At 53.6% G+C, this 12,203-nt stretch overlaps 1 protein-coding gene across 2 annotated transcripts; it reads right to left on the bottom strand.

Moving 5' to 3' along the window:
• Positions 1-201: 201 nt before the first annotated feature.
• Positions 202-5,670, bottom strand: LOC100274315 (P-loop containing nucleoside triphosphate hydrolase superfamily protein). Of its 2 annotated transcripts, NM_001148678.1 has the most exons (9): positions 5,161-5,594; positions 4,859-5,073; positions 4,565-4,715; positions 3,919-4,110; positions 2,926-3,088; positions 2,563-2,795; positions 1,093-1,269; positions 878-1,000; positions 289-749 (listed from the first exon to the last, which is right to left on the bottom strand). In NM_001148678.1, the coding sequence occupies exons 1-9, from the start codon at positions 5,587-5,589 to the stop codon at positions 447-449; spliced, it is 1,986 nt and encodes a 661-aa protein (NP_001142150.1). In that variant the 5' UTR covers positions 5,590-5,594; the 3' UTR covers positions 289-446. The 2 variants fall into 2 exon arrangements, with proteins under 2 accessions (XP_008647598.1, NP_001142150.1); XM_008649376.2 differs by lacking the exon at positions 3,919-4,110 and having other exon boundaries at positions 202-749; positions 5,161-5,670.
• Between the last annotated feature and the right edge of the window lie 6,533 nt (positions 5,671-12,203).

Genomic DNA, 12,203 nt, shown 5'->3' with positions numbered 1-12,203 from the left:
AGAATTAATGCAGTACGTACGTACATATATATAAGAAATGTGCTGGTACAAGTACAAGGATGGAGCTTAATTATATTATTGGACAACTAGTCAAAAGGCACAAACACAACGACCCGATTATATGCTAGCTTGCTGCTTTATCTTGTTCGGTAGTACTAGATTAGAACGGATACGCAGCACTTGGGGAATTGGCAGAGCATGTAAAAAATGGGAAGAGATGCATGGATGATATGACTGTACGGGTCGACAACAGATTAGATACTGTATATATCTGTACGCGCGCGTAGAGGCCGGATCGGAGCACTATCCACTTATATTACGTAGGTAGATAGACGCAACCACGCAAGTGCTTTCTGGTGCAAGTTATTACCAAGATAAATAAATGGAATACATACACAGCAGGCGGCAGGGCCACGAAGAACTGAAAGGATACGCCAGACGCCGCGCTAATCCGGTAGGAAAGGTAGCCTGGTGATGCCACTCTGGGTATGATCCGAGTCATCGTGGCTCTCCCAGTCCGAGTCGGCGGGCTCCGCTGGGGTTTCTCGCGCGACAGCTTCGACTTGTTTTGGCGCAAAGTGCGGAAGGATCCTCACGCATGCCTTAGGCTCCTGGCCTACGACCTCCCACTTGAGGCTGAAGCTTTCGACGAGACCCACTTGGGACGAGATGATGCTTGATGGCCTTGGCAGTAGCTGCACGCTCTCGCCTTTCGGAATCACTACTTGCTCGATTGCCAGCCTTGCCTCCTGGACATCGGGGAAACAACCATTGGGTACTTTTACTTTGCTCAGGAGGAGTAACGATGCCAAAGGTCGGTGAAGGCCGCTGGAAAATGGTGTGTAAATATGCAGGCCGGGATGGATAGCTAGCGTACCTCCAGAGCATCGGTTTCTTCTGATGACCTTGCTTCTTCTTTATCATTGTAGTCTATCACTTCGTCCATGTGATCGTCGACAAGAGCACGGAGTGCCCTGGTGATTTGAGGCAGGGAGTTTGTCTGTGGAGAACAGAGAACCAACCGTCTGACACAATGAACAAAGGTTCCTGGAAATTCGATATTATCAATGGCGAGCAAGTGTGCAGGCAAACCTTTACGAGGAAAACCGGTATATCTTGAGATTTCAGCACAGCCTGAATCTGATAGTTCTTCTTGAGCTTTGAATGTAACGCGATCACTGCATCAGCTTCACTGATATTATAAGTTAAAGTAACACTGTCGTCCAACTCCAGCTGATGAATGGCTTGCAAGGCAGTCGACTCGGAGATCTAGAACATCCTATCCAATAAGTTACGTACAAACTAAGTTCTGAAAATTTAACAAAAGAACTTTAAGAACAAAACCCAGCGATCAAATGCTGTAACCACTATTGTTGCAGTGGCAGGAGCGGTATCCAAACAAACAAAATAACTCAAATCTACAGGGGATTGCTTTGGCAAGAGACAGATGAAGAGATTTTTTTAACCCCAACCTAAAATTCGCTTCCACAGGTAATAAGTGCTACTCAGACCATCTAATTAACTCAGCTAAATGCTCTTTCACAAACAAATAAAGACATACTGATTATAGTAAGTTACTGAGTTAGGTATTTGCGATTTTGTGTACCAAATAAAAGGAATCACAAACTTTAAATGTAGTAATGTGGATTATAAAAAACTCGACTTGCGGGGTAAGACCGCCCCCATGGTATTATATTAAAAGAAAGACATTCTCATGTACGCCCATATGAGAACGACCGTGACCAGGGACGAGTCTTAGACCTATGCTTTGGCGTGGGATAAACAAGGGGATTTTTTAACCACAGCCTCAAAATTCGCTCCCACAAGGAGTCGAATCTAGGACCTGAGCAATACTACTCAGATCACCTAACCAACTCGGCTAGAGATCCTTTCGTTAGGCATGCGGATCATAGCAAGTCATGAGACAACTTGGCTTCCCACAACACTCCCAAAAATCAGCCTTCAGATACACTTTCAAGAAAAAGATCGTCAGAGTGATGATTAAGGTAGTATTTGGTTCCGGAGCCAGTTGATATGGAGCAGCTCCGTCCAAGAGATTATGGAGAGCCGGATGGTTCTGTATTAAAGCATTATTTTCCTTTTTTGGAGCCACTCTATCTTAAATTGAACAAATGCAAACAACAACAAGCTGGGAGCGGAATGGCTCCATCCCACCATACTCTCGAACCAAACACTACCTAAATTTCACAGAGGCTTACAGGCAACTGACAAGTTCAGCATCATTTTCAATGGAACATACCTACCTTACCCTAATAGTGCTATACTATGCATACCAAACAGCAAAGATCAATATCATAGAGGCCTAGGAGTAACTTACCAGATAAGCATATTTTTGGGTGGTAGATACCTACCCGTACCATAATAGTTCTGTTTTATATAACCAGCATACCTACCATACCCTAATTGTTCATATCAAATAATGCAACTATAGTAAGGGGGGAGAGGCAGGGAGGGGATATCACTTTGCCACACTCTGTAAAAGGGGCGCACTGCTCAGAAAACTAGGGCATCAAAAGAATGAGCTATTGAAGACATCCGTACCCCATATGCATAAAGATTAAAGCTTGAATCAGCTCCATCTGACCTCACTATATGCCCTTCAGCAGAGTCAAGACTAAATGCAGAGTCTAAGCTTCTTCTGGCATTCCTTAGAGAGTCACTGCCAAATTCAGTTGCATCATAAATACCAAGATGTGATTGTTCCTTTTGCACAGAAACTTCCTGCATAGATCCCTTTGAACCCAACTTTCGAATTTCAAAATTAGGCAGCTTACCTGCACCATCAAAAGTGCAAGATAAATCATTATGACATCAGATCTACACATTTACATGTTTAATGCCATAAATAACAGCATCAAATTCAACATGATAATGAAGCTAAGTAATAGAGAAATCAGTGAGAACCTGCGAGTAAAGCATCTACCGTGGCTTCCAAACTACGATGGACACGTAATTCTTTTTTGGAGACGATCTCTGCAGCACATGTAAATGTTGATGGGCCCTTGCGCTCCAGAACAGTTTTTTGAACTCCTCTCCGGTTAGCTTCTTCATCACCAAGTGTGACACTCTTTAGATAAGAAAGGGCATGGTTAGAAATCTGTCTTTTCTTTTCATATAGAGAGACACAAAAACTGGACATAGGTGCTTTTGTGCTTTCTGACAAGAAAGCTAGGCTTCTGCTATAACAGTTAGTTGCTAGGATACACTCAACCATTTGATAGTTCCCTTATGTTCTATAGCACTTTTTCATTAAAAAATGTTCTATAGCACTGGAAAGTTAAAACCGAGCAAAAAACACGACTAAGGGTAAAAATGAGGACACCAGCAAAACTAAGAGCACCACCTTAAAAAACCGTTTTTTTATCTATAAAGAGTCTTCCTTTGGGAAGCATAGAAAAAACCTTCAACAAGCAGACGTTAAGAACTGAAAAGGCACACATACTCAGACACAGTATAGATAAATCAGTACTTGGCCTATGTCATTGATCAATAATGAGTGCACAAGGCATACAGCTTAATTTATGAATAAATTCAATTTTGTTTCAATATTTTTTACTTATTCCATTTCTACCATTCAGCGACTATTTCTGAAAGCTTCCTTCTCGTCAAGAAAGCAGTGATATGCTGATTAATAACAATCTTGCCATGTGTTCTTACCTTATATTGGATCATGGAATTGTTACAAGTAATGTTTGATTGAATAAAGAGCCAGTAAACAGAAGAACTATGTTGCTGAATGGATTTTTGAAATATTTCCAAGTCAAAAATCGAGTCAGGTAATGAAGTTATACAGGTACACTGTTATTATTCATCATTTAACTTAGAACTGTTAATTTCCGTGGTATGCCAATATGATATTTTGGGAACAGGAAACTGGATGACGCAAGACATCCTTACCTGTATTCCTCCCACAAGCATCTCTAGTGATGGGTTCATGATCAGATTCTCTATCGTTACCCCATGGGCAGTTGCCACAAGCTGTATGCCCCTCTGTGCAATGGTGCTTGCAGCCATGGCCTCTAGTTTAGTTCCAATTTCATCAATAACAATCGCCTGAGGCATATGGTTTTCCACAGCTTCTATCAGTACCTGATTGCGATTGATATTGAATAAAAAATTAGCACACACAGTAAGTGTGGAACTAAAAAGCACAGGAGTGTCTAATGCACAAATAAATTGTTCTGGTGACCTTAAACCATAAACAAGTTTTGATTATACAAGCAGGACCAGGGGTGGGTGGGTGTAAAAGGTCTGTAACTGAAATCACCTAAACATATGGAAACTGACTATGATCATTAATCCTTGAGGACTATGAATAGATTTTAAATATTGCTAGGCACTACAAAACCGCTTTTGCATGAGGGGTGGGTGACAGACTTTTGAGTTACACTATGGCGTTAGGCATATACAATGCAGAATATATAACTTAGTCAAGTGAAAGCACAGTTAAGAAGAATGCCAATGTATAGCCCAACAGTTTTATTCATACTCCACATATAGGACCAAACAGCTTATTCCATGTACAGGTAAAACCGTAAAAGACCTTATGCTGCATGTCTTGGTTAGGCACTTGCAACCTACGTGCATTGCCTATTCCTGGGTGAGGAATATCACCATCCCCACCAATCTCATTAGATGTGTCGACAATCATCACGCGCTTCTTATAGTCATCAGCTAACATACGGGCAATTTCTCTGCAAGACAAGACCACGACATGAGGCTAAAATGGCTAGATACTGTTATTCTGTCACGTAAAACATTTGTGATCCTAGCCGATGTGTATATTTCTCTATAACACAACTACTCAATCGAATATTGAAATCCAGCTCAGTCCTACCTTATGACAGTAGTCTTCCCCACCCCAGGTGGGCCGATGAGCAGCAATGAGCCACCGTCCTTAACCAAATCCTGAAGCAAATTAGCGCTCCCGGGCACTGCACGCCCAACACGGCATGTGAGGCCGACAATGACGCCCTTCCGATTCCTAATGGCGCTGATCCGGTGCAGCGTGCGGCTGATTCCAGCACGATTATCCGCTCCAAAGTCCCCAACCTAGCACAAGGCCATTATCACTCCAATCAAGCAATCTAACTCGCCACGCTTAACAGACTAAACGCAGTGGTTTGGGCTGGACTGGACCTGGGAGTGGGAGGTAGCGTGACGGAGGTCGTCGAAGGAGATGGGGCGTTGGGAGAGGAGGAAGTCTCCGGACGGGAAGCGCGCGAGCGGGGGCCGGCCGAGGTCCATGACCACCTCCACGAGCGCCGGGAGCTCTGGGTGGGTCTCCACCCGCCGACTCAGCTCCCTAGGGAGCAGCTCCAGGAGCCGCCGCAGCTCCTCCTCGGACCCATCCGGCCACGCGAAGCCCTCCGCCTCGGCCTCGCCCCGCGCGGCGCAGAGGGGGCGCGGGCGCCCACCGCGGCGTTGGGCGAGGGGGCGCACCGAAAGATGGCAGGACACGACGGAGGGTGAGCAGAAGGCATGACGGATAGAAGGAGCGATAGGGTGGGGCGGGAGGAGGGAGAGACGGAGGCGGAGGCCGAGAGGCGGTGGGGGCGGGGGCGGCATCGGCGTGGGGCGGAGGCGCGCGGCCGGAGCGGACGAGTGGAGGGAAAGCGTTTGCGATGGGTAGCGGTTATTTCGTTTGGAGAGATTCACTATTTTGTCATTATTACCGATAGGCTTTCAAATTTACCATCAAACCCACAAATAATAGTGTCGGTGTTTCGAAACCCGGGGTCTCTAGACCGACGAGTAAATTGTCGCCGCGTACCCCAGCCCAGATGGGTCGGCGCGAGATGGAGCGCGAAGGGGGAAGAAGCCGGAGTGAGGCAGACGTGAGAGGTAGAATCTCGCGGCCTTCGTGTTTGTCTCGCGCCCAGGTCGGGTGCGCTTGCAGTAGGGGGTTACAAGCGTCCACGCGGGAGGGAGCGAGCGGCCTCACGCGAGCGCCGTCCCGTCCTTCCCCGTGCGGCCCACCTTCTGTAAGAGGGTCCTGGACCTTCCTTTTATAGGCGTAAGGAGAGGATCCAGGTGTACAATGGGGGGTGTAGCAGTATGCTAACGTGTCTAGCGGAGGAGAGCTAGCGCCCTAAGTACATACCATCGTGGCAGCCAGAGAGGTTTTGGCACCCGGTTCGTGTGATGTCGTGGCCGTCGGAGGAGTGTCGGAGCCTGGCGGAAGGACAGCTGTCGGGGCTGTCGAGTCCTTGCTGACGTCCTCTTGCTTCCGTAAGGGGGTGGAGAGCCGCCGTCGTCATAAAGCGTACGGGGCGCCATCATTACTCGTATAGCGGAGCGAGCCAGATGGGACGCCGGTCTTGTCCCCCGCAGCCTGAGTCAGCTTGGGGCAGGGTAATGATGGCGCCTCCTGTTGACGTGGTCGGTCCGAGCCCTGGGTTGGGCGAGGTGGAGGCTCCTCCGAGGTCGAGGTCGAGTCTGTTTTCCAAGGCCAAGGTCGAGTCCGAGCCCCTGGGTCGGGCGAGGCGGAGACTGTCGGCTGAGGCCAGGGCTGAGTCCGAGCCCTGGGGTCGGGCGAAGCGGAGTTCGTCGTTCTTCGGGGCTAAGCCCGAGTCCGAGCTCTGGGGTCGGGCGAGGCGGAGTTCGTCGTATTCCGGGGCTGAGCCCAAGTCCGAGCCCTAGGGTCGGGCGGAGCGGAGTTCGTCGTCTTCCGGGGCTGAGCCCGAGTCCGAGCCCTGGGGTCGGGCTGAGCGGAGTTCGTCGTCTTCCGGGGCTGAGCCCGAGTCCGAGCCCTGGGGTCGGGCGAAGCGGAGTTCGTCGTCTTCCGGGGCTGAGCCCGAGTCCGAGCCCTGGGGTCGGGCGAAGCGGAGTTTCCTATGGCGCCTGAGGCCGGACTTGGCTGCTATCAGCCTCACTCTGTCGAGTGGCACAGCAGTCAGAGCAGCGCAGGCGGCGCTGTCCTCTTGTCAGGCCGGTCAGTGGAGCGGCGAAGTGACTATGGTCACTTCGGCTCTGTCAACCGGAGGGCGCGCGTCAGGATAAAGGTGTCAGGCCACCTTTGCATTAAATACCCCTGCGATTTGGTCGGTTGGCGTGGCGATTTGGCCAAGGTTGCTTCTTGGTGAAGACTGGGCCTCGGGCGAGCCGAAGGTGGGTTCGTCGTCGTAGGGGGTCCTCGGGCGAGACGTAGATCCTCCAGGGTCGGCTGCCCTTGCCCGAGGCTGGGCTCAGGCGAGTCGCGATCGCGTCCCTTGAATGGACTGATCCTCGACTTAATCGCACCCATCAGGCCTTTGCAGCTTTGTGCTGATGGGGGTTACCAGCTGAGATTTAGGAGCCTTGAGGGTACCCCTAATTATGGTCCCCGACAGTAGCCCCCGAGCCTCGAAGGGAGTGTTAGTACTCGTTTGGAGGCTTTTGTCGCACTTTTTTGCAAGTGGACCAGCCTTTTTTGGTTGCACTTTGTTCTCGTGGGTGCGCGCGAGCGCACCCGCCGGGTGTAGCCCCCGAGGCCTCGGAGGAGCAGTTTGACTCCTTCGAGGTCTTAGTGCGTTTCGCAACACTTCGGCTAGTCTGGTTGTTCCCTCATGCGAGCTGGCCGTAGCCTGGGTGCACAGTCGGGTCCCAAGTTCTCGGGCTGGTATGTTGACGCTGTCAACGGTTTGGCCGGAGCCGGGTTTGCGAGAGCAGCCCCCAAGCCTCCACACAGGGCGAGAGGACGGTCAAGGACAGACTCGACTTTTTTACATACGCCCCTGCGTCGCCTTTCCGCAAGGAGGAGGGAGGAAAAGCGCCATGTTGCCCTCGGAGGGCGCCGAACATGGTGTCTCCAGTGAGCTGCTGGCGGGTAATCCGAGTGGATGCCGGTGCCCCATTTGTTAGGGGTCGGCTAGAGGCCCGGAGGCGCGCTCCAAAAGTACCTGCGGGTGATCTGCCGGACCCGGTCCCCTTTCGACGGGGTCCGAGGGCTCGATGCCTCCCTCTGATGGGATTCCGTTACAAGATCGTTCCCACTGGTCTCGGAAATGTCCTAGGGTACCTCGGGAGCGTAGCCCGAGCCTTGGTTATGTATCGAACGTACCCAGGGTCATCCCTCGCTCTGTGTCTGAGGCGGCTGTGAACCCTTCGAGGGCCAGCCTACGAACCCCTGATCAGTAGTGGGCGCGGAGCCCGAGTGGCCTGAGGCAGCTGTTGAACCCTTCTGAGGGGCTGGCCTTCGAACCTCTGACCAGTAGTGGGCGCGGAACCCAAGCGCTCTGAGGCGGCTGTTGAACCCCTCCGAGGGGCCAGCCTTTGAACCTCTGATCAGTAGGGAGGCTTGGGGCCTATTTCCTTCACAGAGAAGGATCCTTTTCGGGGTATCCCCCTTTCCCGGTCCTTGTTGTAAGAGAGAGAAAGAGGAAAAGGAAAAGGATACGAATTCGAATGACGTGGCGTACCTTTTTCGACGTGGTCATTATGGCGAAGGCGAAGCGTCGCTCGCTTCTCCTGCCTGAGGCGCCGCCTGTCTCGCCGCGGAGTTAATGCGACGGGGCGAGTGGTTCGCGGGGCAGCCGTTGCGCGTGTGCAGGCCGTTCGAGGAACGGAACACGGGCGCGTCGTCTTCACGCCGTGAGAGAGGGTTCTCTCGCTGTCCCACGAGGTGACGTGAGCTTGGCTGACGACGTGACCGCTGCTTCTGCCCGCCTGCCACTGCCATTACTGCCGGCCCATTTTTGGCCGCATCGACCGTCGCGCCTTCTCCCGCGGCTGACCGGCCCATGATCGATGCGCCTGGCTGGCACTGTTGGGTCATACGCAGGGTTGCCTCGAGTCGCGGTACTGGTTCCGCAGTCGAGGAGGCGCGGTAGTGGCGCAAGGGGCGGCGCGGCTGCTCGCACGTAGCAACTGGCGCGCCGGTTGCATGACGCGTGGGCCTGGGCCTCAATGCTGGGCGCGTTGGAGGTCGGAGGGGTGCGCCCACTTGGCGCGGTTGCATGCCGCCTGCATGGCTGCCCGCCCTTTCACCCGCTGGTCTGGGCGATAGTGGAGGAAGGCTTGTAACCGCTGGGCAGTTGCATGCACCGCGCGCGGCGGTTTGGCTTCTTCGGCTCTGGGCCAGCTTGCATGACGAGTGGGATCCAGCCCCCGCGCCGTAGGGGGAGGACCTTGGAGCGTGTTGGAGAAGACTCAGCCCGCGACGGCTGGGGACGCAAGTAGGGAGAGTCGCCTTTAAAAGGAGGGTGACCTCCTTGAAAGGCGACCATGTCTTCGCGCTCCCTTATGCATCGTGTCTTTCCACCTTCCGAGCCCCCGGATGGGGAACACCCGCAATCCTTCCGCCTTGCCGTTGGAGGAACGCAACTTCGTGGAAGTTGGTACCTTTCAGCCATCGTTCGACTTCAAGGATTTTCATCATGCAGCCCGGCTGCACCCCCTCGCCGGCGGTCACCCAAGACGGTGACCTCCAGTTCGATGGCGGGGAAAAGCAAGTCGAGCTGCGGCCTCTGCCCCTCCCTCAGCTTCAAGGATTTTCATCATCAGTGCTGGGGAGGGGAGTGTGCCGAGTTGGGGTCGGTCCCTGCGCGGGCGGCGACTCGCTCCTTCCCTCAGTGATCGGGGGGAAGGGCATTCGCCATTCGTGGCGTTGGCAGCTGCCGCGTGTCTGGCTCTCTGACCTGAGTGGCTTCGGAGCCGCTCCCGGCGCCGCCTTCCGCCACAGTAGCCGGAAGAGGTTTCTCCGCCGACGAGATAGCCGGTGCCGCCCACGGACTAACCTCCAACTCTACGGCCTTCTGCCCGTCCTTGCCTCTCGAGTGAGGGCATGGGTGAGGGCCTCATGGCAGCAGCATCCGCCCTGAGGTCATCGCTGCTGCTGTTCGGCCCCCCGGAGCAGAAGTCGTCGTCGTCGCTGCTGCTGGAGCGGGCGACGGCGAGCCGTTCGTCGGTCTTCTGTTGCTCCGCAGGCCCCCCAATCGTGTGGGGTTGTTCGTACCTGCGGAGGTGGAACCGGGGTTCCGTTTGTAATGGCACCTTGAGTGTCGGTGTCTTGTTCATAGTGGCTGTCGGGGCCTGAACATGTATGTATTTTCGGCGCGGAGCCGTGTTTTTTCCTCATTTTCGAGCACTAAGACTCGCCTGTTGGTTATCTGAACCGCTTCACCAAGCGTGAGTCGCCTCGTGCGAAGGTGACGAGTGAGGTATCCATATCCCGGAGGCGTAGGAGTCCCTCAGCTCGGTCGGCCTTGCTGTCCGAGGCTTCTCTTGCTTAGTTAAAGGAACCCCTCAGCCGCTCTTCGATGAGCCGAAGCCGGGGGTAGCGGTGTCAGCTCGAACAGAGGCAGAGTTGGCTTCGAAAAGAAGATTTGGTCGGCCGGAGCCCGGCCGGGTCGTTCGCTGGCGGGACCGACACCGGAGTTGAACTGCCGAGGCCACGGGCCGGGCTGATGTCTTTGGGGGACAGCTGGCCGAGGCCTTGGGGTGGCCGGCCGAGTTGTCTGCTTGAGCCGGATTCCTGGAGAAGACCCTGGCAGCGATGGCCCGGGCGTGGTGCTGATGTCGTCCTTCAGAGTGGAGATCCTCCGACCGCGTCGCCGTCCGAGGCTAGGTCGGACCTCGCCGAAGGTGTAGTTGACGCCGAGGGTGCTGCTGCTCCCTTCAACTGTCAAGATCTGAGCCTGCAGGATCGGATTATCTTGTAGTGTGTGTATGTTTTCTGCGGCCGCCGAGGCCCAAACGTACCATCATCGTGTTGTAAAGCTGTGTTTCTTTTCCTCTTGTTTCGAGTATCTGGACTTATTTGTCGGTAACAAAATTGTTTGTGCGAGCAAGAGTTGCTTTTCACGGAAGGTGATGAGTGAGGTATCCGTATCCCGGAGGTGTAGGAATCCCTCGGCTCGGTCGGCCTTGCCGCTTACGCGCACTCTTACTCGTCCATAGGGTTCTATCACCGACGCAGTCGAGAAGGCCCGAAAAATCGTTTCGGCAGAGGAGCTTTCGAGCGTGAAGACTTGTTCGGTCCGCGGAATCACTTATCCGAGCGCGAGTTACTTATCGCAGAAGGTGATGAGTGAGGTATCCGTATCCTGGAGGCGTAGGAGTCCCTCAGCTCGGTCAGCCTTGGCTGCTTACGTGTACTCCTTCGTTTTCAGGATCCACTTTCGAAGTAGTCGAAAAGCACGAAAGACATTTTGGCAAAAAAGAACTTTTTCCGAGGAAAATTTCGACGCAGAGGGGGTTCCCCCCTTTTAGCCCCCGAGGGAGGGTCGGGCTTTGCCGAGGCAAGGCTGACCCTCCTTGATGACTAAACTTTGCATGGGAACGAGGCATACGAACAACTTGAAAGCATCTTAAGGGTAGAAGCGACGTAGCTGTTGGATGTTCCAAGCGTTGCTGTAGACCTCGCCTTGACTGTTGGCTAGCTTGTACGTCCCGGGCTTCAGAACCTTGGCGACGACGAACGGCCCTTCCCAGGGAGGCGTGAGCTTATGCCGCCCTCGGGCGTCTTGTCGCAGCCGAAGCACCAGGTCGCCCACCTGGAGGTCTCGGGACCGAACCCCTCGGGCATGGTAGCGTCGCAGGGACTGCTGGTACCGCGCCGAGTGTAGTAAGGCCGTGTCCCGAGCCTCTTCCAGCTGGTCCAGTGAGTCTTCTCGGTTGGCCTGATTGCTTTGGTCGGCGTAGGCCCTCGTCCTCGAGGAACCGTATTCTAAGTCTGTGGGCAAGATGGCCTCGGCCCCATAGACTAGAAAGAACGGTGTGAACCCCGTGGCCCGGCTCGGCGTCGTCCTCAGACTCCAGACCACTGAGGAGAGTTCCTTCATCCACCGCTTGCCGAACTTGTTGAGGTCGTTGTAGATCCGAGGCTTGAGTCCTTGTAGAATCATGCCGTTGGCACGCTCTACTTGCCCATTCGTCATGGGGTGAGCCACGGCGGCCTAGTCCACCCGGATGTGGTGATCCTCGCAGAAGTCCAGGAACTTTCTGCCGGTGAACTGGGTGCCGTTGTCGGTGATGATGGAGTTCAGGACCCCAAAGCGATGGATGATGTTGGTGAAGAACGCCACCGCCTGTTCGGACCTGATGCTGTTTAGGGGTCGGACCTCGATCCACTTGGAGAATTTGTCGATGGCGACCAACAGGTGCGTGTAGCCCCCGGGTGCCTTCTGCAAGGGGCTGACTAGGTCCAGACCCCACACAGCAAACGGCCAGGTGATGGGTATGGTCTACAAGGCCTGAGCAGG

This window comes from Zea mays, chromosome 6, assembly GCF_902167145.1.
Source record: "Zea mays cultivar B73 chromosome 6, Zm-B73-REFERENCE-NAM-5.0, whole genome shotgun sequence".
In the NCBI taxonomy this organism is placed as follows: Eukaryota; Viridiplantae; Streptophyta; class Magnoliopsida; order Poales; family Poaceae; genus Zea; species Zea mays.
This window is presented reverse-complemented; position numbering and strand designations above follow the sequence as displayed.